The sequence below is a fragment of the Carcharodon carcharias genome, chromosome 9 (genome assembly GCF_017639515.1).
Source record: "Carcharodon carcharias isolate sCarCar2 chromosome 9, sCarCar2.pri, whole genome shotgun sequence".
NCBI lineage: Eukaryota > Metazoa > Chordata > Chondrichthyes > Lamniformes > Lamnidae > Carcharodon > Carcharodon carcharias.
This window is the reverse complement of record NC_054475.1, coordinates 170,767,903-170,795,551: the sequence shown is the minus strand read 5'-3', so window position 1 is coordinate 170,795,551 and position 27,649 is coordinate 170,767,903. Positions and strand designations below refer to the sequence as shown.

General features: G+C 40.8%; 1 protein-coding gene and 2 non-coding genes across 7 annotated transcripts; all 3 read right to left on the bottom strand.

The window, feature by feature from the left end:
* Positions 1-455: 455 nt before the first annotated feature.
* Positions 456-27,444, bottom strand: rbmx (RNA binding motif protein X-linked). 5 transcript variants are annotated; one of them, XR_005943928.1, is made up of 12 exons: positions 27,366-27,408; positions 25,617-25,662; positions 23,002-23,122; positions 22,519-22,625; positions 21,073-21,235; positions 20,250-20,354; positions 19,252-19,380; positions 19,049-19,163; positions 17,591-17,716; positions 17,406-17,497; positions 14,841-14,942; positions 456-4,613 (listed from the first exon to the last, which is right to left on the bottom strand). XR_005943928.1 is itself a non-coding variant. In XM_041194738.1 (11 exons), exons 3-11 carry the CDS (start codon positions 23,108-23,110, stop codon positions 16,468-16,470), a joined length of 1,251 nt encoding a protein of 416 aa, XP_041050672.1. In that variant the 5' UTR covers positions 23,111-23,122; positions 25,617-25,662; positions 27,366-27,408; the 3' UTR covers positions 16,108-16,467. The 5 variants fall into 5 exon arrangements, 4 of the variants coding, with proteins under 4 accessions (XP_041050672.1, XP_041050673.1, XP_041050675.1 ...); XM_041194738.1 differs by lacking the exons at positions 456-4,613; positions 14,841-14,942 and adding an exon at positions 16,108-16,772; XM_041194739.1 differs by lacking the exons at positions 456-4,613; positions 14,841-14,942; positions 25,617-25,662 and adding an exon at positions 16,108-16,772 and having other exon boundaries at positions 27,366-27,444.
* LOC121282659 lies at positions 18,568-18,639 on the bottom strand. Its single transcript, XR_005944098.1, has one exon. It is a non-coding gene; the product is annotated as a small nucleolar RNA SNORD61 (small nucleolar RNA).
* LOC121282660 lies at positions 21,805-21,873 on the bottom strand. Its single transcript, XR_005944099.1, has one exon. It is a non-coding gene; the product is annotated as a small nucleolar RNA SNORD61 (small nucleolar RNA).
* Positions 27,445-27,649: the final 205 nt, after the last annotated feature.

The following is a 27,649-nucleotide window of genomic DNA, read 5'->3' as shown; positions in this document are numbered from 1 at the left end:
TAGACTGGGCCTTTCTCTGGAGTTGAAGAATGGAGGTGGTCTCATTCAGACATTCAAAATTTTTCATGGACTTGACAGGGTAGATGTTTTCACTGGCCTGGGACCAGCAAGGGCAGGGGTGGTGTGATGGAGGTAGTGTAGAACCAGTGGGCAGTCTCAGAATAAGCGGCAAGCCATTTAAGATCAAAATGGGGAGGAATTTCTTTATGGAGGGTGATCATCTTTGGAATTCTCTGCCCCTGAGGCATGTGGAGGCTCAATCAGTTAGTGTTCAAGAGATTGATAGATTTCTACATGTTAAAAACATCAAGGGAAATTGGTGATAGTACATGAAAACGGCAGAGCAAATTCAAAGGGCTGAATGGCGTACTCCTATTTCTAATGTTCTTTTGTAATCATGTGGGATACCATATATAATTTTTCAAAAATATGAAAAAACAGGCTTCAGAACAATGTTCACAAGTCAAATTTATTGCAAAATTTAAGAGACCTTGTTGTCAAAAATACACAACCTTTACAAACATTTCTCTGAAATACAGGATATTTTGAATTATGGTCTCAAACCAAAATGCAGTTTGGTAACTGCATACATTCCAAAGGATTGCCATTTGGGTTTTCCAACACAAGGCCAGATTCTTTGAAGTTAACAGCTGTAATCTGGAAGCTGTCACCCATAAATCAGATAACTTAAGATGTTAACTCATTTTAAGAGACTTCTTGCATGCCAATTTAAATTCCAGTTTCCCTAGGTTAGGCATCTATAAATTTTAACTGCAGTCTTTCCACAAATACTCCATTCTACTGCTGTCAAACTTTATTATAAATTCCTATATCCAGGTTATTAGAAAATAATAAATTTGACATGCTGCAACTATAGTCAGAGTGAAGTGGTTGCAGCTAATTTGAATCTTTCCAATTCTTCAGCTTTGAACTGCACCAACCACTTCTTCACATACCAAACAACTAACATTTTGCTATAAGTTGTAAAATGGGGCCTCACTACAACTATTTCAAACCCTCAGCCAAACACTACACCTGTGTCTTCACCCTTCGTGCAATTTCTTTCTAAAAACTTAGCTGTGGATTTGGGGGCTGCTGCAGTGCATGTAAATGTTACATACTGCAGATGCATTCTGTGGATGGTGAAAGTAGTGCCAATCACTTGGCTGCTTTGTCCTGGAAGCAAGTAGTTCTGGAAGTTTGAATGTTGTTGGAGCTGCAATCATCCAGGAAATTGGAGAGTATTGCTAACACTCCTCAACCTGTGCCTTGTAAACTAGAAAGGGTTTGGCCTAAATAGCAAAGTGGTTATGGTACTGGGCTTGCAACCCCAAGATCAAGAGTTCAAATCTCACAATGGTAAACTAGAAAGGTTTTGCCTCCTGACTCCAAGTTACTTGCATAATTCCCAGCCTCTGACCTCTTAAAACAGCACAGCATGATTCTGTTTAGCCCACTGATCCCATGCTGGCTCTCTTGTAGAGCAATCCAATTAGCCCAATGTCTTAAAATTTATACTTTCATGGTACGTGGACATCACTGGCAAGGCCAGCATTTGTTGCCTATACTTAATTGCCCTTGACCGTGTGGCTTGCTAGGCCATTCAGCAAACAATTAAGCTTCACTCAGAGGATCTGGAGTCATGTATAGGCCACACCAGGTAAGGATAGCAGATTTCCTTCCCTAAAGGATAATAGTGTTCTTCACATTCTCCCTCTTGTCCAAACCCTTAACTCTGCTCCTTAGTTATACCATCAGTTAATAGGAACAGCTTTACTTTCTCAATCTTTATCTAAACCTGCCCCAATTTTATTCACTTATCAAATATTCCCTCATTACCTTTACTCAAAAGAAAACTCCAGCATTTTCAACAACCTCATAGCTGAAATTCCATATTCCTGAAAACAGTCCGGTAAATTTCCCATGCATCATTTAAAGGACTTTCACATTCTGAATTGTGGCGACCAGGACTGGACAATAATCCAGTTGTGGTCTAACCAGAGATCCATCAAGGTTCAGCATAACTTTCCTGCTTTGTAATCAATGCCTCATAAGACAACCAAGAGCCCAAGCTATTTTATTGGCTTGTTCATAGTGGAGGAATTTAACAATGGCACCGCTATAAATATCAAGGTGTTGTTTTAACTTTCCCTTGTTGGAGATGGTCATTGCCTGAAACTTATGTAGCACACATTACATGCCCACTTAACCCAAGCCTGAATATAGTCCAGGTCTTGCTGCCTGCATCTGTGCAGTTGGGGGATCAGCAAACATCCCCACTTCTGATCTTATAATGGAGGGAACATCTGACTGAAGCAGTTGAAGATGATTGGACTTAAGACACTGAGGAAATCCTGCAGCGATATCCGGAGGCTGAGATGATTGTGGTTGCTGGAGGCCAACCATCTTCCTTTGTGCTAGGTATAACTCCGACTGGGATTTGTACCCTCATTCCCCACAACGTCAATTTTACTAGAGCTCCTTGATGCTGTATTCTGTCAAACGCAGCCTTGATGTCAAGGGCAGTCACTGCTCTAGAATTCAGCTCTTTTGTCCATTTTGGAACAAGGCTTTAACAAGGTCTGGAGCCATGTGGTCCTGGCAAAGCCCAAACTGAGCATCAATGAGCAGGTTATTGCTAAGCAAGTGCTATCTGATTGCACTGTTGCCAATACTTCGATTCCTTGACTGGACAGAAGTGTTGACTGGTGCAGCAGTATTGACTAATACTTGTGTACAAAAGCAGCCATTACCTAGTAATTGTGTATGCAAACAAAAACAACTTGATTGACTACCCTTACCAAAGTCTTAACATTTACTTGCATCAGTTTCATTGTCCTTTTTTAAAAAGGCTTCTATTACTACTTGTCAGTTATGCTCCTTTCTGAAGCTTCTCCTAATCCAGTAGTTTATGTTGACCCCTTCTAAGTGAAGCAGCACATATCCTGAGCTCCTAAAATGAAGTTAAAGTTCCGAGAATCAGCCACGGGAATTACCACAGGCACAGCCCTACAATATCCTGATGGACAGCCAATAAGTGTTCCATCAGTAGGATGCAAGAAGAGTTTGATATAGTGAGCCTGTTCTGCCCTTCAATAAAATCAATGTTGAAATCTACATCAACTCCACTTCCCTGCTATATCTTTGCTTAGTGCCCATAAATAGATTTCATACTTCAATATTCAATTACTAGGCATTCATGGGCCTTGAGTGGGGAGGAAGAAAAATTTGATCTGTCCTAATGTCAGCCCTTGAGATTATGACACTTGAAGGAACCTCAGCATCTACCCTGTCAAACCCACAATCTTCATTTTACATGGATATACAGCACAGAGCCAGGCTATTTGGTCCAACCAGTCCATACTGGTATTAATGCTCCATTTGCACCTTCTCCCACTTTCCTCAAATCTACCACAACTGAGCAATTCACATTGCCATTCTCCTGCCTTCTCCCTGTAACTCAGCAGGTTCTTCCTTTTCAGATGATTCAATTGAACCTGCCTCCACCACACAGGCAGTGCATTCCAGAACATAACCACTTTTGCTAATTACTTCAAATCTGTGCCCTCTGACATCTGTGATCCTTTCACAAGTGGGAACAATTTCTCCCCATCTACTCTCTCCAGTCCCTCATGATTTTGAACACCTCTATCAAATCTTCTCCACTTTCTTCAATCTCCAAGGAAAACAGTCCCAGTTTTCTCCAAACCATCTTCATGACTGAAGATATACATCGCTTAAACCATTCATGAATCTTTTCTGCACTCTCCCCAATGCATTCACATCTTTCCTAAAGTGGCACCCAGAACTGAATGCAATGCTCCAGCTGAGGCCAAACTAATGTCTTAAGTTCAACATAATCTCCTTGCTCTTGTACTCTATACCCCCATTCATAAAGCCTAGGATACAGTATACGTATGCTTCATTAACAACTCTCAACCTGTCCTGTCACCTTTAATGACATGCACGCAGATCCCTCTGCTCTGCATCCCCTTTAGAATTGTACCATTTTATATTCTGTTCTTCTGACCGAAATGAATCACTTCACATTTCTCCACATTGGACTTCATCAGCAATCTATCCACCCATTCCACCAGTCTGTCCTTTTGAAGTTCTACACTATCCTCAGTTCACTATGCTTCTAAGTTCCATATCATCTGTGTGTCCTGTACACCAATTGTTAATATATCAGAAATAGCTAGGGTCTCAACCCTGACCCCTGAGGAACAATGGGTCAATGCTGAAAAATCATTTCAGATAATGGACTGGCTTATGCATTTCCAATCTTTCTATCCAATGTACAAAATGGGTTTAGCAGAAGTCTGAAATTCCTGGTCCCCGTCTCCACAAAAATCACATTCATGCTGAGGTACCATTCTATCAATCACTGCAGCCTTTTGTTCAATTGCCCATTCTTTATAGTTCTAATAGCACTGAGCATAGTATGTTAATGACCAGAGTACACAGAACACTATACTTTAAAAGATGAGCACTTATGCTTCCACTTTTATTTAAGTCAAAGCTGCACACTAATACTCCACGTATGCTGGTCCAGTGTTTCCTTTCAATATTCTTTGACAGCTACATCATTCCAATCCAGATGCCACTTTGATCTGTAAAATAAATAGTTTAAGTACTCAGTTGAAACATCTCTTAAATCACAACAACCCATTATCCTGCAGTGACCTGCAGGGATCTTCAGTTTATTCCACAATCAGTACTGAATTCTCCTGATGTAATGGTATCCATCTTTTCTACCGTGCTCACCATTTTTCATTGGGATATATATGTTTCATGGACAGGGTACATGTCCTTATCACAACGTCACTCAAAGGGCACACCAATCCCAGGAGATCTGCCATTCAAAGCCAATCGACTGCCAAATATTTGCTCACACAGCTAGCCAGAAATTCCTACTAGAAGTAGCAGCAGAATGCAGCCAGGTTTTCTACCACATCTAGTGGTACTAAAGCCAATTGCAGCATGCCTACTGTTGTCCCAGCTGAGATCAGCTAACAGCATAGGCTCTGGTTTGAACCTCTTGAACTTCTGCACAGCCCAAGTACAGGCATTGAGGGGATTTGGTGTTCACTTTCTCTGCTGCATGGTAACAATAAAATAGCCAGAGCTTCCAAGTTAAGAACTTTACTTTTGGTCTCAAACACTTCAGCACGGGCAAGTTATACCCGACCTAAAAGACACCTGAAAATTTTAATTTGCCAAACACTGATCCCAAAATAGCTGAGGCAAAGAAATGACCATTCATTCATCGCAGAAGAGCAACCCTCTAAACTTTCAACCTGACATGACACTGCATTCTGAGAGCCCTCAATGCATTTGTCTTATTTTACCCAGTTTAAAATTTTCAGCACTCTTGGCTCTACACAAAAAGGTTAGTGAAAATTATACATAGATTACAACACAAAACAGTTCAAGTCCAGTGTTAAAACCCCAAAAAGCCTGCTCCCATCTGACTCTCATATCCCTCTAACATAACCTATATATTTACCCCAGCAAACCCCTCCATAATTTTCAAAACAAAATATTCTGCAAGCACTTAGATCAGACAGCATCCATGGGGAGAGAAAGTTCACATTTAGTACAATGATTTTTCATTGGAACTCAAGTTTAGAATACTGATTTGAGCCACTTGCCCCAAATCACTGCAGATGCCATGTCAAACTACAACTTGTGTTAGGTAATGGGCATCAAGGGATATGGGCCAAAAGCAGGTAAATGGGAGTATGGTACACAGACATGATCTGATTGGCAGCAGAGGCTCAAGGTGCTGAATGGCCTTTTCCTCACTCACTCAACGGTTAAGCACAGGTGACATTTGCACTTTTGTGCAAGCTGGCTCTAAAACAGCAACTCACCCAATTCAACTCCCTCACACTTTTCCCTGCAGCCCTACAAATTGTTCAAGATAATTATCCTATTCCATGACCAAATCTGCCTCCTCCATATTCAGTGCGTTCTAAATCCTGAACACAAAGCGTTTCCTCTTATTGCCTCTGATTCTTTTGCTAGTCACCTTAAATCTGTCCCCTCTGGTTTTTGATCCTTCCAATAAGAGTTTCTCCCCATCTACTGTCTAGACGCATCATATCACCCCCTCATCATCTCTTCTGAAAGAACATTAGCTTCTCCAATCAATCCACATAACTGAAGTCCTTCATCCCTCAAGCCACTTTCATAAATCTCTTCTGCAGCCTCTCTAATGCCGTCACATCCTTCCTAAAGTAAGCTGCCCAGGATCGGACAATACTCTAGTGAGCTCCAGGGTCATAATCACTTATCTGCTTTTGGACTGCATGCCTCGATTTGTGAAGCCCAAAATCGAGCACATCTAATTAACCACTTCCTCAACCTGGCCTACCACCTTCAATTTGTGCACATTAACTCCAGTCTGCTCCTGCATCCCCTTTTAGAATAAGAACCTTGTTTTGTAATACTTCTCATTCTTCCTCCCAAATACATTTCATTCAATTTCATCTATGTCTGCCCATTCAAGCTTTTCAATGTCCTTTGAGGTCCATCAATATCCTCCAAATAGTATATTTTGATACTAATATACAACTTGTATTTAGACAGCAACTTAAAACATCCCAAGGCACATCACAGGTGTATTATTAAACTAAGTATAACACTACGTCACACAGTCAATCATAGGTCAGATGGCCAAAAGATTAGTCAGAAGTAGGTTACAGGGAAAGCAAAAGTAGAGACAGGAGGTGTAGGAAGGGAATTCCAGAGCATGGGGCCTAGGCAACTGAAGGCATTACTAATGGTGAAGCAATTAAAAAAAATCAGGGATGCATAAGAGATCAGAATTACACTGCAGATATCTGAGGGTTGTAGGGCTGGGGAAGATTGTAAAGATAGAGGGAAGAGGTAATGGAGGGCTTTCAAATCAAGAATAAAAAACTTAAAATCAAAAAAGCTTTGCTCAAGTGGGAGCCAACATAGGTCAGCAAGCATAGGGGTGATGGGAACAGGACTCGCTGTGAGTCAAGACATGGGCAGAGTTTGAGACCTCACCAGAAAGTAGATTGAGAGTGAGCAGCAAGGAGTGCATTGGAATAGTCAAGTCTAGAGGAAATGAAGGCATGGAGGAGGGTCTTAAAAGCGAGATAGGGGCGATATTGGAGGTGGAAAGAGGCAATCTTAACAATAACACAATGAGGTCAGAAGCTCATGTCAGTACCAAATGTGACACCAAGGCTGCAACAGGCTGGCTTAATCTCAAGACTAATTACCAGGGAGAGCAACTGAGTCAGTAGCTAGGGAATGGCTTTGAAGTGAGCATTGAAAATAATCATTTGTCTTCCCAATATTTCAAATGGAGGAAATTTGTTCATCTGGCAATGTCAGATAAGCAGTCTGATAATTTAGCAAGTGGGAAAGTAGACAGGGGTGGTGAGGTCAAACTGGGAGTTGTCAACATGTGGATGAGAAATAGGAGAGGACCAAAGATAGTTCAGGGGGCAAGAGGTAACAGTATAGGAGCAGGGATAGATAGGAATGGAGCCAGGTGAGAGCTGTCCCATCCAGCTAGACAACAGTGGGAAAGTATTGGAGGCAGCTGGTGCTATAAAGAGGACAAGGAAGAAAAAAGGTTTAGGCTTGTCACAAAGGATGTCATTCATGACTCTGTAGCAGCCCTTTCAGTATTGTGGACAGGATAAGAACTTGATTGGAAGAATTTAAACGAAGTTCCAGGGAAGATAGAAACAGAATAGGAGCAGAGTAGGCAATTCAGCCCTTAAAGCCTGCTCCACCATTTAATATTATTGCTGATCCTCAACACATTACTCCTGCTCCCCTAGACATCTTCACTGTCTAGTCTATTTCCTCCTTAATCTTCAGTGACTTGGCCTCCACAGCCCTGTGGTAGAGAATTCCACAGGTTCACCACTGAGTGAAGAAGTTTCTACTCATCTCAGTCCTGAATGGCCTACCCCATTATTCTGAGACTGTGACCCCTTTTTCTAGATCCCCAAGCCAGAGGAAACATCTCTGCATCCAGTCTGTCCATCCATATCAGAATTTTATACTCAATGAGATCGCCTCTCATCCTTCTAAACTCCAGTAAATGCATGCTTATTCAATCCAATTTCTCCTCATATGACAATCCTGCCATCCAAGTATCAGTCTGGTGAATCTTCACTGCACTCCCTCTATGGCAAGTATATCCTCTTAGGAAAGTAGACCAAAACTGCACACAGTACTCCAGGTGTGGTCTCACCAAGGCCCTGTATAGCTGCAGTAAGACATCCTTGCTCCTGTATTCAAGACCTTTCATAATAAAGGCCAACATACCATTTACCTTAACTACTTGCTGCACCTGCATGCTTGCTTTCAGTGATTGGTGTACAAGGACACCCAGGTCTTTTTGTACATCAAAAGCTTTCTGAAAATCTAAATACACCACATCCACTGGTTCTCCCTTATCCACTACTAGTTACATCCTCAAAAACTCCAGCAGGTTTGTCAAACATGATTTCCTTTTCATAGATCCATATCAACTTCATCTAATCCCATTGATATTTTCTAAGTGTCCTGTTATCACATCCTTCATAATAGACTCTAGCATTTTCCCTACCACTGATGTTAGATTAATTAGTCTATAATTCCTGTTTAAGAAATAGAGATAGCTTAAGTTATATTTGTATTTGTGGGAGGCAGGAATGAGTTTTAGCTTTAAAGTTTAAGTTTGATTTGTATTTCTGTATCTGTATTTTAAGAGGTCAAGCTGAGTTTTAGTTTCACTTTAAAAAGTACCTACGTTTCTAATGAGAGTTTATTACCAAGTTAAGCAAACACTGGGCGGTTGTCTTGGGAACAGGGTTCCAGAGAGGCAGGTCCCTCCCAGATACAGAAGGGGGGCAGAGAGAAAGGCTCCAAGCTTCAGGTTTAAAGAGTTAAATGCTGCAGAAAGCAGATTTAAAGCAAGAATAGCAGGCAAGAGGCAAGAAGGTTCAACGATACAACTGAAAGTGTGCAAAGTTTTGCTATGGGCATTTGAATCATGGTACTGAATGATAGCTGAGTTAGTGAACAGTGCATGGAAGATAGCTTGAATACATGTGGCCGAGGGGAGAGGAACATCTGATGCAGAGTTCGAAACCCTGGAGGTGAACCCTTGCTGAAGGTATCTGAAAGAAAGTGTCAGTTTGGGAGAAGATTCCAAAGCAAGTTCTTAGTACAGGATTGGAAACCCTTGTGTGAAAGGCTACATGCAGTGAGACTGGTTGGCTCATGGTGTGACAAGCGTCTGAGGGAGTTAGAGATCCATAGCATTTGGTTGAGGTGGCATTTATCATTTGGTTTCAGAGTGTGGTGTGTCCAACTACAGGGTGCATATTGGTTTACATGGACTGTGTACTTACTGTGAACATTATAAGATAGTTTTTGTAACTTGCATAACCCTTACAAATCTGTATACACCGGTAAAGAACTGTGAAGGAGAATTGTAATATAGTTCATCTTTTCGTGTAAATGTTTCATGCTTTTGTTAAAAACTCAATAGCTGACTCCAGTGTCTGTCAGGATCGATCAAGCTGGGTTCCACTCTGATCAGGCTTGTCTAGTTGTAACCTCAGCTGGAATCATAACATTCCCTCTTTTTCCCCCTCCCTCCTTTAGATAGTGGGTTTACATTTGCTACCCTCCATCTGCTAGGACTGTTCTAGAATCTACAGAGTTTTGGAAGATGACAACCAACACATCCAATATTTCTATGGCCACCTCCTCTAGTAGAGATGCAGGTTATCGGGCCCTGGGGATTCATCGGCTTTCCGTTCCAATAATTTCTCCAGCACTGTTGTCTTAGTAACACTAATTTCCTTCAATCCCACCTTCAAGACCTTTGGTTCCCTAGCATTTCTGGGAAGTTATTTGTGTCTTCCTCTGTGAAGACAGAACTAAAATAGTTGTTTAATTGCTCTGCCTGTTCTTTGTTCTGTTATAAACTCTCCTGTTTTTGGACTAAGGGACCTACATTTACCTTCACTTAATCAGCTTTACATACTTAAAGAGGACTGTAAATGCTTCTATATGTTCTTTGCAAGTTTTCCCTATTATTTTTCTTCTCAAACAGTCTTTACCAAAATCCAAACTGCTCCCAATCCTCTGGATTGCCACTTTTTCAACTATATGGCTCCTCTTTGGATCTAATACCATCCTTAATTTATTTTGTCAGCCATGGTCAAGCCATGTTACCTGTTATATTGTTGCACAAAAAACGTATAACTGTTGCAATGCATGTATTCGTTCCTTAAATATTAGGCATTGCCTACCCCACCTTTTGAAGTTCCCCAATCTATAGTAGTCAACTCACCCCTCAGGCTTCGTAGTTTTTGTCTAGATTTAGGACCCTAGTTTCAGATTGTACTACTTCACTTTCCATCCTAATGAAGAATTATGTTATGGTCACTCTTCCCTGAATAACCCACAAGATTGATTAGCCCCTTCTCATTGCATAATACAGATCTAGGATAGCCTGTTTCCTAGTTGGTCTAAAAAAAGTGTTGAGAAACCATCTCGTGTACTCATCTGCTGCAGTATTTGCTAATTTGGTTTGCAAATCTAAATGTAGATTAAGGTCTCATGATTACTGTAGCACCCTTGTTACATGCATTTCCAATTCCCCATTTAATGCCATCCCTTAAATTAAGGCTGATGCAGTTGGTACAGTCAAGTTATTGAAAAATCCCAGTGGGAAACTTTAAACAACTGTCATAACCTATAATTTTAGGTGTTATGTTTGTGATGCAACTAAATTCAGGAATCAGACCACCAGTTTGAGGCTTTACATTAAAGTAAATGAAACATTAATTTAAACAGGTTAAAATATATACAAGGCTAAAAATGACTATCATAACTTTTAACAAATTCCCAAACAAATCTCCATTAAGGTAACAGCAAACCTTTAGTAAACTAAAGGCAAAACAAAGCATTTTACCTTACAAATTCAAAATGAGGTTTTTACTTTGGTTCCTGTGGACACAGTTGGAGGCTTACAGCTGCCCTTTGATCTCATATTGCCATACCTTACCACTACTGTTTTGTAGGCCTATAGACAACTCCCTCTTGTTTTCTATCCCTTGCTGTTTAACACCACCCAGACAGATTCTACATTTAGAGTTTGAGCCAATATCCTCTCACTATTGCACTGATTTCATCCTTAACAATTCCATCCCACTTCCTTTAACTTTGTGCCTGTCCTCCCTAAATATCAAATAGTCTTGGATATTCAGTCCCCAGTCTTGGTCACCCTGCAGCCCACCTCTATAATTTCAATCATATTGAACTTGTTTACATCCAATAGCAATGTTAGTCCACCTTGCTGCAAATTTTCTGTGCAAATACTGCCTTTAAAAAAGTGCTCAGTACAAATCTAAACATTTTGTCCTATGGCCCTATTTGCTGCTAGCCCTCACTTCCTTTGCCTTTCACGTTTGCTTTCTACTTTGTCCTTCTTTGATTCCCTCACATGGGAATGGATTTGGGAGGTGTTGAAATGTTGAAGGGCTGGAGAGGAAAGGAGGTTGGAGATAGAACATTAGTTTGCAAGGATATACTAACATACTTATGTTTCGTCATCAGATGATTTTGAAATTGGTCCCCACAAACCTAGTCCAGGTCACTAGTATAGATCTTAAAAAGCAGCGGTCTTAATACCAATCCCAGGGAACCCCATCTTCCTCTGATAAACAACCATTCACCACTTATTTCCTGCCACACAGCTAACTTCATATTACCAATGTCCTTTTACTCCATGGGAGTTGAACTAGCATTACATGCCACTTTATCAAATGCCCATATCAACCACTCAGCCCTCCCCTTACCTCAAAAGAAAACTCATTGCAATTAAGCACCATTTGTCTTTAAGCCACATTTACTTAAGTGACATTAATTTTGTCCTAAAGAGCTTTCCCAGCAGAGGTTAAACTGACTAGTCTGCAGTTGCTGAGCTTACCCTTACACCCTTTTTCAAGGGGTGTAACGTTAGCAATTCTCCTATTCCAAATTTCAATTTAAATGTGTGCCTTTAGTCCTGGTCTGTTTTGTTATCAACTCCACTTTCCCACCCTATCCCCATAATCCCCTTGGTACTCAAATCTATTGATGTGTTGATTATACTGAGCATCCAGCATTGTCTGGGATAAATAATTCCAAAGATTCAGAGGGAAGAAATGTCTTGGTTGGAATGTATTGGGGCTATGAGCCCAAGTTTAGACTTTCCAGTCAGAGGAAACAACTCACCAATACTGTCAAGCCCTTCAGAATCTTATGTTTCAGTAAGATTGCTTGTTTTTTTTCCCCCTCAGTATTAGGCAATATAGGCTAATTCTACTCTCCACACAGGAAACCTTCATCTTAAAAAGATCAATCTAGTGGAGCTTCATCCAACCCCCAAGGTTAGTATATCCTTCCTTGAATGAAGAGCTCAAAACTACACAATATAGTGTGTCTTTGTTAAAGCCCCATGCTACTGCATTAAGACTTGCTTATGCCAATCTCTTTGCAATAAAGGCTAAAATACCATTTACCTTCCCAATTGCTGTGAAACCTGCATGTTAACTTTGAGATTCATGTACAAGGACACCCAAATCTCTCTGAACAATATTTAGTCTCCACTTTTAATAAAACATTCTGCTTTTCCATTCTTAAATTGTAGAACTTCGTACTTTGACATTAAACTTTATCCATTCAGACCAGGACAGCAAGCTGAGGGAGACCAGCAGGGATAAATAGCACTACATTAGGAAAGGACAGAGCAGGTTAAAGCAAAAAGAATGCAATGTTAATGTAAAATATTTATTTTCCTACATACTTTACAGTATTGGTTTAAACAAGGAACTGGGGAATTAAAAGTGACATTTGAAATGTAGTTGTTACAGCAGATTCCATGGTTAGGGACCAAACAGGCAATTCTGTAACCATTAAGTCCTGCACTGCCTCCCTGGTCCTAATAATAGGATAAAGGAACCGAGGGTGCAGACTATTCTGCAGTGAGAGCCAGAAGTTGTGTTGCTTTGGTAAAATTGACAGAGGACAAAACAAGGTCCTGTAGTCAGATGTTTAGAAGCTAGGGAGGAAATTTAACAGTTGGACCACTGGATTACTTAGTGCCATGTGTCAGCAAGTAGAAACTGAGGAAAATGAGGATCAATACATGGTTAAGGTATGGTGCAGGTCTTCAGATTCTTGTGGCATTGGAACCAGTTCTGGTGCAGGAAGCACCAATTCAAAAAGGTACAGGCTGGTTCCATTCCTGTTGAGGTGCAATGTCTTCATGGAGGAGTCCAATAGGGTGATTGGGATAGGTTGAAATTAAATTGTAAGGGAGATGGACACCAGCATACAGAAGCAGAAAACAGTGAGATGCATAGAGTTGAGTGTTGGATAGCAGATAAAGGGGGATTACAAGGAATAAAAAGAAAAGTTTAGAATGCATGTACGGAAAATGAAGTGTTGTGGAAAAGACTAAGCTATAAGCACACAGCCATGTGAAAATATGATGTAGTGGCAAGAACAAACATGGCTTAAAAATTGAGGAATGAGTACTTTGATTAGGTATCAGCATGGATAAAAAATTTGTTTAAAGGCCAGAAAACAGCATATCATGGTAAATGTGTTTCATATACTGGAGAATGACAGATAAGTGACTTGGATATTGGAATACAAAGTAAAATTTCAAGATTTGCCAATAACACCAATATTGCAGACATGACAAACAGAAGGTGATACCAATTAACTAACAGGGAATAGACTAGCAGAATAGGTAGACAAATGGCAGATGGCATTTCATCCAGCGAAGTACAAGATGAAGCATTTTAGCAGAAGGCTTAGGGAGAGGCAATATACTCAATGGCACAGTTCAAAAAGCGTGTACAGGAATACAAAGACTTGGGGGCACTTGTGCACAGATCTTTGATGGTGTTAAGATATTAAGAAATATTGAGAGCACAATTAGCAAAGCATAGAAGGATCTTGGGCTTCGTTAACAGAGGCACTAAGTGAAAAAAGCAGGGAAATTATGCTGAACCTTTATGTAGCTCTGATTAGATCATACAATTAGTATTGCATCCAGTTCTGGTCACCACACTTCAGGATTCAGAGTGCAGAGGAGATTTACTAGGATAGCTCTGGTGTCGAGGGATTTTAACTACCACTTAGGTTAGATAAACTGGGGGTGTTCTCCTTGGAGCAAAGGAAATTAAAATTAGATTTGATGGGGATATACACAAGTTTACAAGGAAATGCTGTTCCCATTAGCTGATTGGGCAAGGTCTAGCATAATCCTTTTGAACAGGAAATATGGGGGGGGTAGAAGTGAATGTGAGATAATGACCTAGAACACTGCCTATGGAGGATGACAGAAGTAGTAGTAGTGATCAATGATTTCAACAGCAAACATGAGCACTTGAGGGAAATAAACCTGTATAGTCAAACAAAATGAAAGCACATAACCTACAAGATTTAGGTTAAACTTATGAAGTCCCTCCCAAAGATAGGGATGTTCTTATACCAAAAAATGACTCATCACTCAATTTATTCCAAATGGCTGCTTTTTCTGCATTCTTCTTGTACTCATGTGCCCACAAGTGGAAAGCAGCAGAAAATTACAACTTGAAAAATGAAGATGCCCTTATTCAGAATGGTCCAAACTCAATATAGTTACGATATCAAATAAAACACCTGCTCTTCATCCCTGATGATTAACATAGTAAGCTCAACTGAATATGCACAAAATTAGACCACATAAGTTTTTCCTTTGATACTAACAATGCAAGTCTTGAAGAAGCCATAATATAAAGAGACAAGTGTACCTGGTTAGCTGTGATGTTTTTCATATACCAAGGGTACCAATCTCCAACTAGCACAGAATTCCACATGCCAATATTGCCAAAAAATTATTCTACATCCTCACCCTGTAAAAAAATACTCCTATTAGTTTAGATTGCAAGATAAATCTCTTATTGCTAATGTGCTACAATTCAGTTACTTCTACAATAAATTCAGTTACTTCTATATTAAAGTGTATACTTTAAAAAAAATCATTGACAAATCACAATTTACACTTTCCATAGGCCATCCAGTCCACTGATGCTGCTGAATATTTGTCCAACGTGGTTCGGAAAATTTGCTTTGCAGGTTTGAGTTTTGCGATACCATACAGAATTCCATTTCATTTTTAAAATCGAACAGGAGAATGGCTATATTTGGTGATCGATGGGCTTCCTTATGGAAACAGGTTTCATTTAGTAGGTAACTTAAAAAGGATCTCGCTGCTCACCTACACAAATCCGTTTTGTTTAACTGAACATGGAGTTATGTTTCGTGAACGATGTGCTTCCTTATGTAATCAGGTTTCATTTAGTAGGTAACTTAAAATGGTTTGTTGATTACCTACATAATTCCACTTTTGTTTAAATTCAACATGGAGTTATAAATTGGTGAACGATGTGCTTCCTTATGTAACCACAGGTTTCATTTAGTAGGTAACATAAAATAAGGTTTGCGTTGCTTACCGGAGTTGCTCTTTTCACATTAAAATGGCCCTTTGAATCGGCTGAGAATGTCCTAGATTCAACTGTCTTTCCTAAGTCTCCAGCTTTTGAACAGTGACAGGCCATTGCAGGTCTTGATGATCAATTCTTAAAACCATAGCAAATTCCTTTTAAGGTGAGACACTACACTTGCAGAAAATTGAGTCATAAAAGTGTTTTAACGACATTTGGGAAATTTAAGATTTGTATCCATTTTAAGCCAGAACTTAAAAACAAATCACTTTTAAAGATACTCACTGCTGACGATTTGATTTTTTTTTAAAAAAACCAGCTTGCTTCAGAGTCAGCTGTGACTGGAGCTTTGAGGTTGAATGTTGATCTGGAACTGGAGGAGACTGAAATATAACTGGTATATTTTGAAATTGCAAAGTTTCATTGGGCAGTTAATGAATGGTTCATTGCCATTGCTTGCTGTTTGGTGAATTGAGTTGTCTGGATATTTTTTCTTTCCCATTTGTAAGAACCAGGCTAATATTTTGCTTTTGTATTTCCCACCCAAAAGGAGCTTGGTTAAAAAACATACATGTTTCACTGAAAAAAGTTTCAGTCTTTATTTCACAATAGCACTGGTGCAACAAAGCAAGATCTAGTTCTATATATCCATATTTATGTATGGAAAAAGCCACAGACAGTAGCACTGTTATAACATTAACTTTTTCATGTTTAACCAGTCTCTGCACCATTCCCACTAGAATGTACAAACGGACTTTTAAAAAAAACAAGAAACTAACAATGAAACAGCAAACCAAAATTAAATTTTCAAAATCTGCTTGCATGGAAAGCACTCGACAGTCCTTTCACCTCAATTTGTCTGTTGTGTTTCAGTAAGGAAAACAGCACTAAGAGCAAGGGCTTTGTTTGGTCCATGGTTATATCAAGTTCAGTTTTAGTATCTGCTTCGGCCACTGCCCCTGTCGTAGCGGTTTCCGCCGCGCCCTGATCCACGATTTCCTCCACGGCTTGAGCTGTTGTATGAGTCGCGTGGGGGGTAGCCTCTTTCCATTGGAAGAGCTGGGCCTCTATCTTGCCTACCAACACGATCATTGCGGCTACTTGAGTAAGTATCACTTCTGTAGTTATCACGGCCTCCACCATATCCATCCCGAGAGCTGGTGCCGTAGTCATCGTAACGACCACTTCCACTGTAAGATGGTGGGGGCCCTCGTGCAGGTGGAGCGCCACGTGAGTTACCTGCAGGGTCAATGGTCAGGTCATATGGAAACGTTTGAAATATTCCTTACATTTTATAAGATCTACTCACTTACTGCAGCTTTGTTGAAATTTGCATTTTTAAAAACTGATTGCACTTGCAACATTGACAGATGCAGCAATGAGATGCTCCCATCACTGGGGATCATTTGACAAAGGAATGAAGTTTTTGAAATGCAAGACTTAACTCATTTTGGTAGTGTCTCACATTGTCATTCTTCCAGCAACGAATGGGGAGGTTATGCAGAAATATTTCCAGCCTTTAGGTTTTGGTGTGCACATGTTACTGATTTTATTTGATTATAAAGTTGAATATGCATTTTCTTAAGTGGCTAGGCATTTTGTTTGATGGATATTGCTTGTCAGCAAGCTCGTACTCTTTTTTGACGTTCATTTGTTTTGCTGTGGATTTCAACTGTCATTTGCTTTCAACTGAGTTTTATCACTGTAGAAATAAACTGCTTGAGGTTCAAAAGACATTCACTGAACAGTTTATGCAAGACAAAACCATCCAAATTAGAAGAATTACACCCTTTTTACACTTGCCAAGTCAAAAATTTAATTTCTACAATTTTATATAAATAGCTGACACTACACAATCATTTGCCATCTTACCATAGCCATCATAGGAATCTCTGTAGGAGCCACCACTTGGTCGATCGTTGTAATAGTCACGTGGCTCACGTCCACCATATCCATCTCGATCACTGAAATAGAAATCACCAATTGAAATGCCTTACAACAATGATATCAATTCAATCAACAGTTTCATAAATTGCTAGTTCAAACCCAGCCCCTACCTGTATCCTCGAGATCCATAATCATCACGCCCAGAGTGAGAATATTCACGAGAACTGTAGGAGTCTCTTGGTGGTGGACCATAATCTCTTGTGTCTCTAGAACTTGGATAATCTCTGCTAGAATAACTGCAAGGTAAGAGATGACCATTAGAAGGGAATTGCTAGCATGGAAAAGGGTGAAAAAGAAATCTAGAGGGTGCAAAACACTGTTGACCCAAAAGTTTAAGAAATCAAAGCTCGCTGGTAAAATAATTACAACTTCAAACATCTGCCTTGAGATTAAGTAAGAGAATGTTTTAGTGCCATGTCACAGGTAGCGGTTGAGGCAGAGGCCTTTACATCTACGAAGGCAAAAAACATTTGAGGCAGAAAAAAATTCAAAAGTACAAAAGGGAGCAGAAAGCAGTGGATTAGTTTGATGTTAGGAAGGAGACAGCACAAAACAGATGGCTGACTCTGGGCAAAAAACACATTTGAGCCAGTGTAACAATGGAGCCAAGTCCAAGACATGAAAGGGTTTGTAATAGTCATGTGGCTCAGGTCCACCATATCCATCTCCATCACTAAAATAGAAATCACCCTTTGATATAATAATCAAGATTTCAATGCAATCAACTGGTTTCATAAATTGAAAGTTCAAACCCAAATCTCAAATATCAGAACAGAGATGAACTCCAAGTAGAAAAGGTCAGTGGACAATTTCTAACAAAGCTTGCTTTGATGCAATTCAGTCATTACAAACTTTCTTTCCTCTCCACTGCGCTGCCCCCCCCCCCCCCCCCATTCTCATTCTCAAAAGATAACCAGCCTGACGAAAGTGCACCTGGATTGATTGTTATTTGTCTGGCACCACAGATTTGGGCAAATGGAAGAAATATTTGAGTTATTAAACTTGAACAACTAAACGTTACAATTAACCATTACTTCACAGCATTCAAAATCTGTTTGGGACAACAGCCCTTGTTGGATGCAAATCAAAGCTCAGAACTTCTTAGAGGAAATGTGGCTATATCAGTTTTGATAATCATTGCCAGTGAAGTCATCACTGCTTAAAATTTACACAAATCAGAAGCTGCAAGAGTAGTTTTATCTATTCACTTCAGCACCCAACATTCTAATACATAGAACATGGAACTAATAATTAACAGCACTGCTGTAATAAGCAAGCTGTTTACATGCATTTAGTTCATCATGCAGTCAGCTGCTTTCAGGCCATGCACTTGTAAGCTCTTATTGAAAAAAAAAATCAAGCTGTTGCAGGTGGCACAGGACAACTCTTACAATTTATGCCACCATGTCAGTTCAGATGGTTGCAAATTCAAGTGATTTGTCTGTGCAAGAACAACAGTTCAGGAATGGGTGTTTGCATGGTGGCAAAATGTGGTACTTGCACTAATACAAACCCATGCCTCCTCTTTCAAACTACCTGCTTCCCCAGAGTGAGAGGAAAGGCTTTACCTGTCTCTGCTGTTGTAGTAATCCTCTCTTGGCATATAATCATCTCTTCTTGATGGCATCATCTCTCTGCGAGATGGAGGCGAACCATAACTATCCCTTTCACGTGAGGGAGGTCCTAGGGAGAAAAATGTCAGGTCATTTAAATTCCTACACTGGCGATATTGGAAAAGTTCAAATATGTAACCTAGTGGAATAACTCTTACCTCTTGAACCACTTCCTCTTCCACCCATTCCTCCACTTCGCATTGGCCCTGAAGGAAGGGGCCTTTTAGGTGGTGGTCCATTTGCACGTCCTGGGGGACCCCTTTTCATTGGTGGCCCTCTGGAGGAGACTTTTAATGAAAAAATACTTATAGCCATTTGTTCATAAATATTATTTTGTTTTGCATTTTGAACACATACTTTCACATACACAGAATAGGTGTTTTTTTTTAAAAAAAAAGGAGTCTTGAAAATATTGTTAAATCCATGCAGTTAAGTCAGTTGATACTTTACATTTGCTGCTTTTGGGAACACACCCAATTGTAACTTACTCAGGAAAGGACATTAAATTCAAAACTCCTAATACAGAAAATATTGATATATTATAAAGATAGATTTTAAAAATCATGCTTTAAAGACAAACACAAAATAGCACATATTTTCCACATTGGATACATCCTTTAAATAAAATGCATTGCTATGATGTGTTTGTAGTTAAGTAACTTCATTTTCAGCTAAATTCTGTTAGGAGCTGCTTCAGATTTATTTCAATTGTAAAAAGTAATATAATCAAAATACAAACAGGACCATGGCCATATCTTGTCAACTATTTGATCCAAAAAATAAATTTGTTTCCATTGCTTTACAGGTATATTTCCAGTTGGTACTAATGCAGTGTTGTCCAATAGAGAAAGAAAATCACTGACTAGCCACACGTCATTCTGGCCACATGCGCTAATTTTAGTAAAAAATTCCTTACACGTATTACAGGTAAATGCACTCATGCATCTCCTAGAACTTAGTAACAAAAGCCAAAGCACTCAACATATCCTCTGGTTTTCATCTTCCAATTTTACCAAATGTACAAAAAATGGTTAAGTACACATGCCCAATGACTGTATTACTCTATCATTATTTTAATTTACCACAACGATTCTCAATTCTCCACGTGGCTAACATATTGGACAACACTGTGCTAAAGCTATGTTATCAAACTTACCAGTGTATGCTCCCATATCATCCTGCGGGTCAGGACTCCTAAAGAAATGTACATTCCTCTTAAGGTAGCACTGTTCTATCTCCTGAATCCATTCACCGTGCTCACCTGCGTGGCAAAATCTACTTGTGCCATCAACAATGCAATTATTGCAATTTTTGTAAACATAGCATATACTGAAACAGCAGATGCTTAGACATTACAATGGAACATGACCGAACAGGTAAGATACAGACTCTCCAATGTGAGTTATTTGAATTGCGTCGGCAAGGATCATGGAGATATCAGTAACCTGTATTTTAGGATGTTTCATTTCTTCTAGAACTCTAGAAAGTTCTAGATGAAATCATTTTAAAATGCACGATACACACTAATTTCATTTTTATACTGATACACACTGCATCAGTTACACATATGGCTTCAAACCTACATTTAATTTGGCTCCCAAACACTTGTTTTAAGAAGCTAATGTGCAATAATATTGAAAGCATTGAAAAAAATTACTTGAACTTAGTATCACTATGTTTAAGCTAAAAATTAACTTAAGACGGCTGTCCTCAAATATCTTGTATCCAAGTCCTCCAAGCATATGGGACTGAACGAGGACAACAATGTTACTTGTTCTATTCTCCACTTCCCCACGCTTAGCTCAAATTTTTCACGGATCAAAAATTTAGGTTACGATTTATATTTCTCTCCTTCAATGCAATTTCAGACAGATTCACCCTTAAATTTAGTTATTGTGACTGCCCAGACGGGAGAGCAATAGATTTGCTACTTTCCTCTTAAAATTATAGTTTGACAGATTGTTGTTTCAGGCATTTACCTTTTTGAGGTGGACCTCTCATTCCTCCACTACCTCCTCTTCCACCTCGAATCCCCCTAGGAGGACCACGGCTTCTTGGGGGTGGGGGTGGTCCACGTCGTCCACTATTTTCAAATGCTGGTTTAGTAGCTTGCTCTACTTTAATGGGTTTTCCATCCAAAGACTTTAAAAAAATTGAGAGGGAGTAATAAAAATGTTTGTCGTGCACTCAGGAGTGGGTTCAACTTAAGAGGATTCTTCAAGGGTATATGGTCAGTTGTGATTGAAGGCACAAACCACAAATTATACCAGTGCCCCAAGTAGAGCCCTGCCTTTTGCTTTGAAGCCATAAAGGTTTCAACGGAATCAAACATGCCTGTTCGACTTCATGTGCCAGGCGATTGTGATTTGCTTTATGGAACCACAAGTGTTATAAAACACCAATGGTCATCACAACTGTATGGAGGACGATGAGGCAGACTAAATTCAGTGGTCCTCACTGCAAACTCTTAACCAAGATATTGCAAACCTGACCCTCTGTCCTCTTCAGACCTGTCCAAGAGACAGGAGTGATTTTATTAAGAGCTGTACCTACAATAAATAAATGCAACGCATGGATTTCTGCTACTGCACGATACATTTTAGTTTACGGGATTTAAATGACTGTGGTCCTACAAGTTGCATACAGCATTCAAAACTTGAGAAAAACCCTTACTGGATACAACTCATGAAAATAGCTCCAGCTGTGTAATAAAGCTCAGAACTTCTTAGAGGAAAGGCAATATCAGCTCTGATGATCAGTGCCAGAGAAGTCATCATTGCTTAAACATTACACAATGGATGCTGTAAAAGTATAGATATGTATACTTACTTCAGCACCCCAACATTTTTAAATTGCAAGTATTCTAGCCCACCAGTATAACTGAGCTGGTTAACAGCATTCCAAATAAAACAATGATTTGCCTTATTAAGACAAAACTATTTAAAGTCCACAACAATTTGAAGATTGCACAAAAACATTAGTGATATACTGCATTAGCAGCAACTGACAGCTTCATGACTACACTGCCAAATCTCAGCCAAACATTGCAGACATACTGAACAGGGCAGCCAATTCAGCAACACAGGCTTGAGTGTATTATCTACCTTCCCTCTCAGCTATTAAGAGTTTGCGCAGGGAAGAAAAAAAATCAAAACTTGATAAAGTGCATGAAAGAAACCATGTCCATTTGTTGGTTAAAAGCAATGGGGTGGAAATAAAGCTCAAGTAACATACAACAAATCATATATACCACCAGGTAATTTATTTTTGCATACCTATCATTCCTTCAAGGTTTCACTGTTACTAATGTCTTGTCAACAATTTTGGCAGAGAACAACTTCCATTTAACTGCCAAGTATTATTTCTCATCACATTGCAACTACTTCCGTCACACAAATTTGAAATACACATTTTTAACATCTCACCTTTCCATTCATATCCCTGGCTGCATCCCTTGCATCTCCTGGACTTTCAAAAGTAACAAAAGCAAAACCCCTCGACTTATTTGTTTCACGATCTTTCATCAGCAGAACTAACAAAATGAAATTTTAAAAAGTTACCGAGTATTCCACTAATAATTGCATTTTCAGTATAAAGAAAGCTCAAATTCTTAAGATAAAAGAGCTCACAAACAAGTCACTCGTCATCATTGTTAAATTACTCGAAACATCAACTGTATCCCTCTCTGCAGATGCTGTCAGAACTGCTGAGTTTTCCCAGGTATTTTTGTTATTGTTAAATTACTATTTGCTTTTGCAATATTCCCTCTATGCATAGTGGCCATAAATTCTGCCATCTAACTTTAAAACTTGGCTATTTCTAATATAGCATTTAGTTTCCTCACCATTCTCTTGCCATCTTGGCTAAATGCCAAGAGGGAATGCCAGCCCAGGCCTTCTGCCACATACCTTCTACTATTCTTCCATATTTGCCAAACACTGCTTCAAGTGCCTTTTCATTTGTTTCAGTATTCAGACCACCAATGAAGAGCTTTCCAGGACGATCTGCTTCCACCATTTTGACAATCACCTACAGAAGTGAAAAACGCATCAAACTATATACTGCAATAATACGTTTTACAGCAATTTTCTGCACTAATTCATCAGTTAATGCAGCTAATAACCAAACTGGGAAAACTGCATGGTCATCTTTTGAAGTCCCATTAGTAAGTGTTCATTGTATTTGAAATTTTTAATGTACCCCCAGTGATATTGTGAGGAGTGGCAAAATGCATGTTTCTGTTACAGAATAAACTTTGACATTAAAGGGGATAAACCAGTACATTACAGAACAATCACTTATCCTTGGTACGCTGAGTAGTCTAGGAATTGGGTGGAGCAAATTGCACATACCACATTGAAAAGTCCTTGGCTTGCCACTATGTTTCTTTCCTTCAGATGTTTTTAAAATCACAAATAAACAAGTGAACAGTTATAAAACCTCCCATCTTATCAACTTATGCAGTTTAGTGTTAAATTTTTGTTTTTTTAATGCTCTGCAAAGCACCTTGGGATGTTTTACTATGTTAAATGCACTGTACAAGTTGCTATATTAATACAGGCTTATGTACAATTTATAGAAAGCAAGATGGAAACTTCCTGACTACCAGAGGAGCAAAAGTTCTGATTTTAAATGCAAAATGTATTTCAGCAAACTTTCATCATTTAAAAATGATACTGGCACTCAGGAACTATGATTTGTAGTGGCTTACATTAATTACAAATATAGTCAAAAAGGAGTGATCATTTTTAACGCATATTGCTCTAATTTGCACCAAATCTTATCCATTAATTTCCTAGAGGCCCAGTAATGGCCAGTTCCTCCATTTATCCTGATGGATCTTCAAAGACTCTCCAAATAGGTTTTGCTATTTTCTCCCCTTGTTACTCATTTTTCTGAGAAACATTTGAACCATGGGTTAACTTTGATAGATTTGATTATTCTTTGATAACTTTGATGCTACACCCTGTACTCTCAGAAGGCTAACACCCCTAGACCCAACCACTTCTTCCCAATATTTAAACATCTCATCAATAATACAAGCAGATGAGCTCATCACTAGCCATTTGCAGAATCTCAAATACACCTTTGCTGATATTCGCACTTCAGAACTCCCCAGGGGCATAGAATACAAATTAAATCTGTGGTCACTTTCACTAACCAAAGCAACTTCAGATTCTCACAACATAGGGATAGCCATTCAGCCCTATTTGCTGAAAGGGCTATCCAATTAGTCCGACCCCTCTGCTCTTTCACTGCAGTCTTACAAAGCTTTCCCTTTTCAAATTTCTTTCTGAAAGGAATGGTTGAATGAGTTCATAACCAACTTTTCAGGCAGTGCATTCATTCCTTAAAGAGAATTCTCAGCTCCCCCAGTAGCTTCGTTCCATGGCAAGGATCAGAAAGCAAAATCAACTACCCTGTTACAAGGGTGAGCACACTTCAAATTTAGATGTGATGTTAAGTGATTTGAGATGTTGTGTGGTCATGAACATGACTGAGGTGCAAACTGTTCACCACGAAGTACATACATCTTAAAATTAAAACCAAGTGGATATCAGCATCCTCTCTCCTTACTGTCTCCAGCAATGCAAATGCTGCCAGGTTCATGTCGATTGTACACAGACTGATGCAATATGCACAAGGAATAAGACAGGTGTGCAAGGATGAGAGAGGAGGTCAAAGCCTAGCTCTCTGGCACTATCAGTACCTTACATTCCAGTGCAGACCAGACTCTCACTGGATTTCACCAATCACAACTGCTCACCAAACCAAAGCTGTCATGTGTCACACATGCCTCTGCCCACCAGTATCAACATATCCTTACATTCCTTTCTCCCTCATGTGCTTATCCATTTTCATCTTGAATGCATATGAAGATATGAATTAGGAGTAGGAAGCCAGGAGTAGGTCACTCAGCCCCTTGAGCCTGCTCCACCATTCAATAAGATATGGCTAATCTGAATGTAACCTCAACCCCACATTCCTGCCTACCACCAATAACCTTCCACACCCCTTGCTCATCAAGAATCTATCTAGCTCTTATAGAAAACTATTCAAAAACTCTGCTTCCACCACCTTTTGAAGAAGAGTTCCAAAACCTCAACCCTCAAAAATTTCTCACTTCTTAAATGAGCAACCCCTTATTTTTAAAAGTGGCCCCTGATTCTAGATTCTTCCAGAAACATTCTCTCCACATCCCCCCATCAAGAACCGTCATGATCTTGTATGTTTAGGTCATCTTACTCTAAATTCCAGTGGGTACAAGCCTAACCTGTCCAGCCTTTCCTCATAAGACAACCACCCACTCCTGGCATTAGCCTATTAAACCTTCTCTGAACTGTTTCTAACGCATTTACATCTTTCTTTAAATAAAGGAGACCAAATATGCTTTTGGCTCAAACACAGTGGTTGCAAATTCTACATTCTCACCACTTGAGTAAAGAGGTTTCTCTTGAATTCCCTATTCTCTACCCTCCCATAGAGCTTATTGCAATGGTCTAGGACCGAGGTAACACCATACCTGGAGTGTTGCAATTCTGACCTTCTTAAGCAGAGAATATACCAGCCTAGGAGGAAATGCAAAACGCACTGGATAAATTTCTGGGTTGAGGGAATGGTTGATCTGATGGAAACAAAATTCTTATGGGCAGATGCTGAGAAAATGTTCTTCCCCCTGCCTCACCTTTTGTGAGGGATCAAGGATGTAGAAGTCAGTTTAAGGACAGGGGGGGGAATCATTGAGGCCAGGGATGAGGAAAAATTCCTTCACAGAATCAGAATGGCTACAGCAGAGAGGCGCCACCAGGCCCATTGCTTCTGCCCTGACCCTCTCCAATAATTCACCCAGTGCCACTCTCACACCTTTTCCCCCGAGCCCCACATTTTCTTTCTCTTTCAGATATGGATCTAATTTAATTCTCTTCTAATCCTGCAACTGAATCTGCCTTCACTCAGGCACTGCATTCCAGATTCTAAGCACTCACTACATAAAAGGCTTGCTCTCATGTTACCCTTGCTTCTTTTGCCAATTACCTTGAAGCTTTCCTCTATCTACTCTGTCCACACCACTCAAGATTTTGAATACCCCTTTGTCAAATCTTCTCTCAGCCTTCCCCTCTCCAACAGCATTCAATCTATCGACATAAGGGCCTGCTCCCTAGAACCATCCTTGTGAACCTTTCCTGCACTCCCAGCAATACCTTCATTCTCCCTAATGCGGAGCCCCGGCACTGGACACCACACACACCATTTGAGGCCCTTTAACACGGGAAAGGGCTGTAAATCTTTGGAATTCGCTACTCCAGGAATTCAGAAGCTCAATTACTGAATGAGACGGTGGGGGGGGGAAGAGGGGGAGGGGAGAGGGTTGATCAGGTTATTGGGGTAACCTATGGGAAATCCTCTGAAAATGGCCCCACAAGCCACTCAGATCAAGGGCAATTAGGGATGGGCAACACATGCCAACCTTGGCAGTGAAACCCCCCCCCACCCACCCACCGTGAGAGAATAAAAGACAAAGAACATGGATGAGGACAGTGAGGGGGAGCTGGTCAGCGGGTGAGGCAGAGGCTAAGCTGCCTCATGTCCTTCGCCCTATTGGTTTGCAGGATAATGGAGAAGAGAATGAACACCAACCCCTCCCCCCCCCAAACCCCCCCATCATCCCAAAGGGGCCCCACAGTCGGCCCCGCTTACTTGATGAGAACGCGCACCACCAACGCACGGTGCGCGGCCCCGCTGCGGGCGGGAGTGCGCGGGGCGGCCGTTAATTGAACGAACACGCGCCACCACCTGCCACCGCCCCCTCCCCCACCTCTTATCTACCAGCACAAAATGGCGGCCCGGAGCCAGGCGGCGGCGCTGCCGCCTCGTTACCAACGGCCGGGAACCGACGGTACAAACCATCCCCCCCCCCCCCCCACCCCCATCGCCTTTCCTCTCGCTCCCGCCCAGCAGAAGAGGCCGAGTTCCCCGTAAATTCACACCCGGCGGCGGATTCCCCTCACAGCGCAGGCCTTTCCCCACCGCCCCCACCTCAACCCCCTCACAACATGGCGCCCGCTCTCCCTTCCTCACACCCCCCCCCCCTCCCCAGCCCGCCATTCCCCTTTATACCCGCCCCATGAAAACCCGCCAACCGGCCCAACAAAAACCCCGCGCCCTCCAGCTTCACTCCCCCTTTCGCCCGCCCGCCAGCCCGCCGGTCTACTGAAAGCAGCCGCCCGCACAAAGACAAAGCCGAACCCCGGGCTCAGAGACAGTTACCCACCGACCGCTGCCTCCGTCTGCGCCACAAAAGCAAATGGGCGCCGGCTGCCAGCGCGCCTTTTATAGAGCCGCCCACCGGCCAGAGCGAGGCTGCAGGGCCCGGATGTCAGGGTATCAGCAGCTGGGACATGCCAGGCAGATCCAGACAGACGCCAGGAACAGCCAGGCAGATCCAGACTGACGCCAGGAACAGCCAGACAGACGCCAGGAACAGCCAGACAGACGCCAGGAACAGCCAGACAGACGCCAGGAACAGCCAGGCAGATCCAGACTGACGCCAGGAAC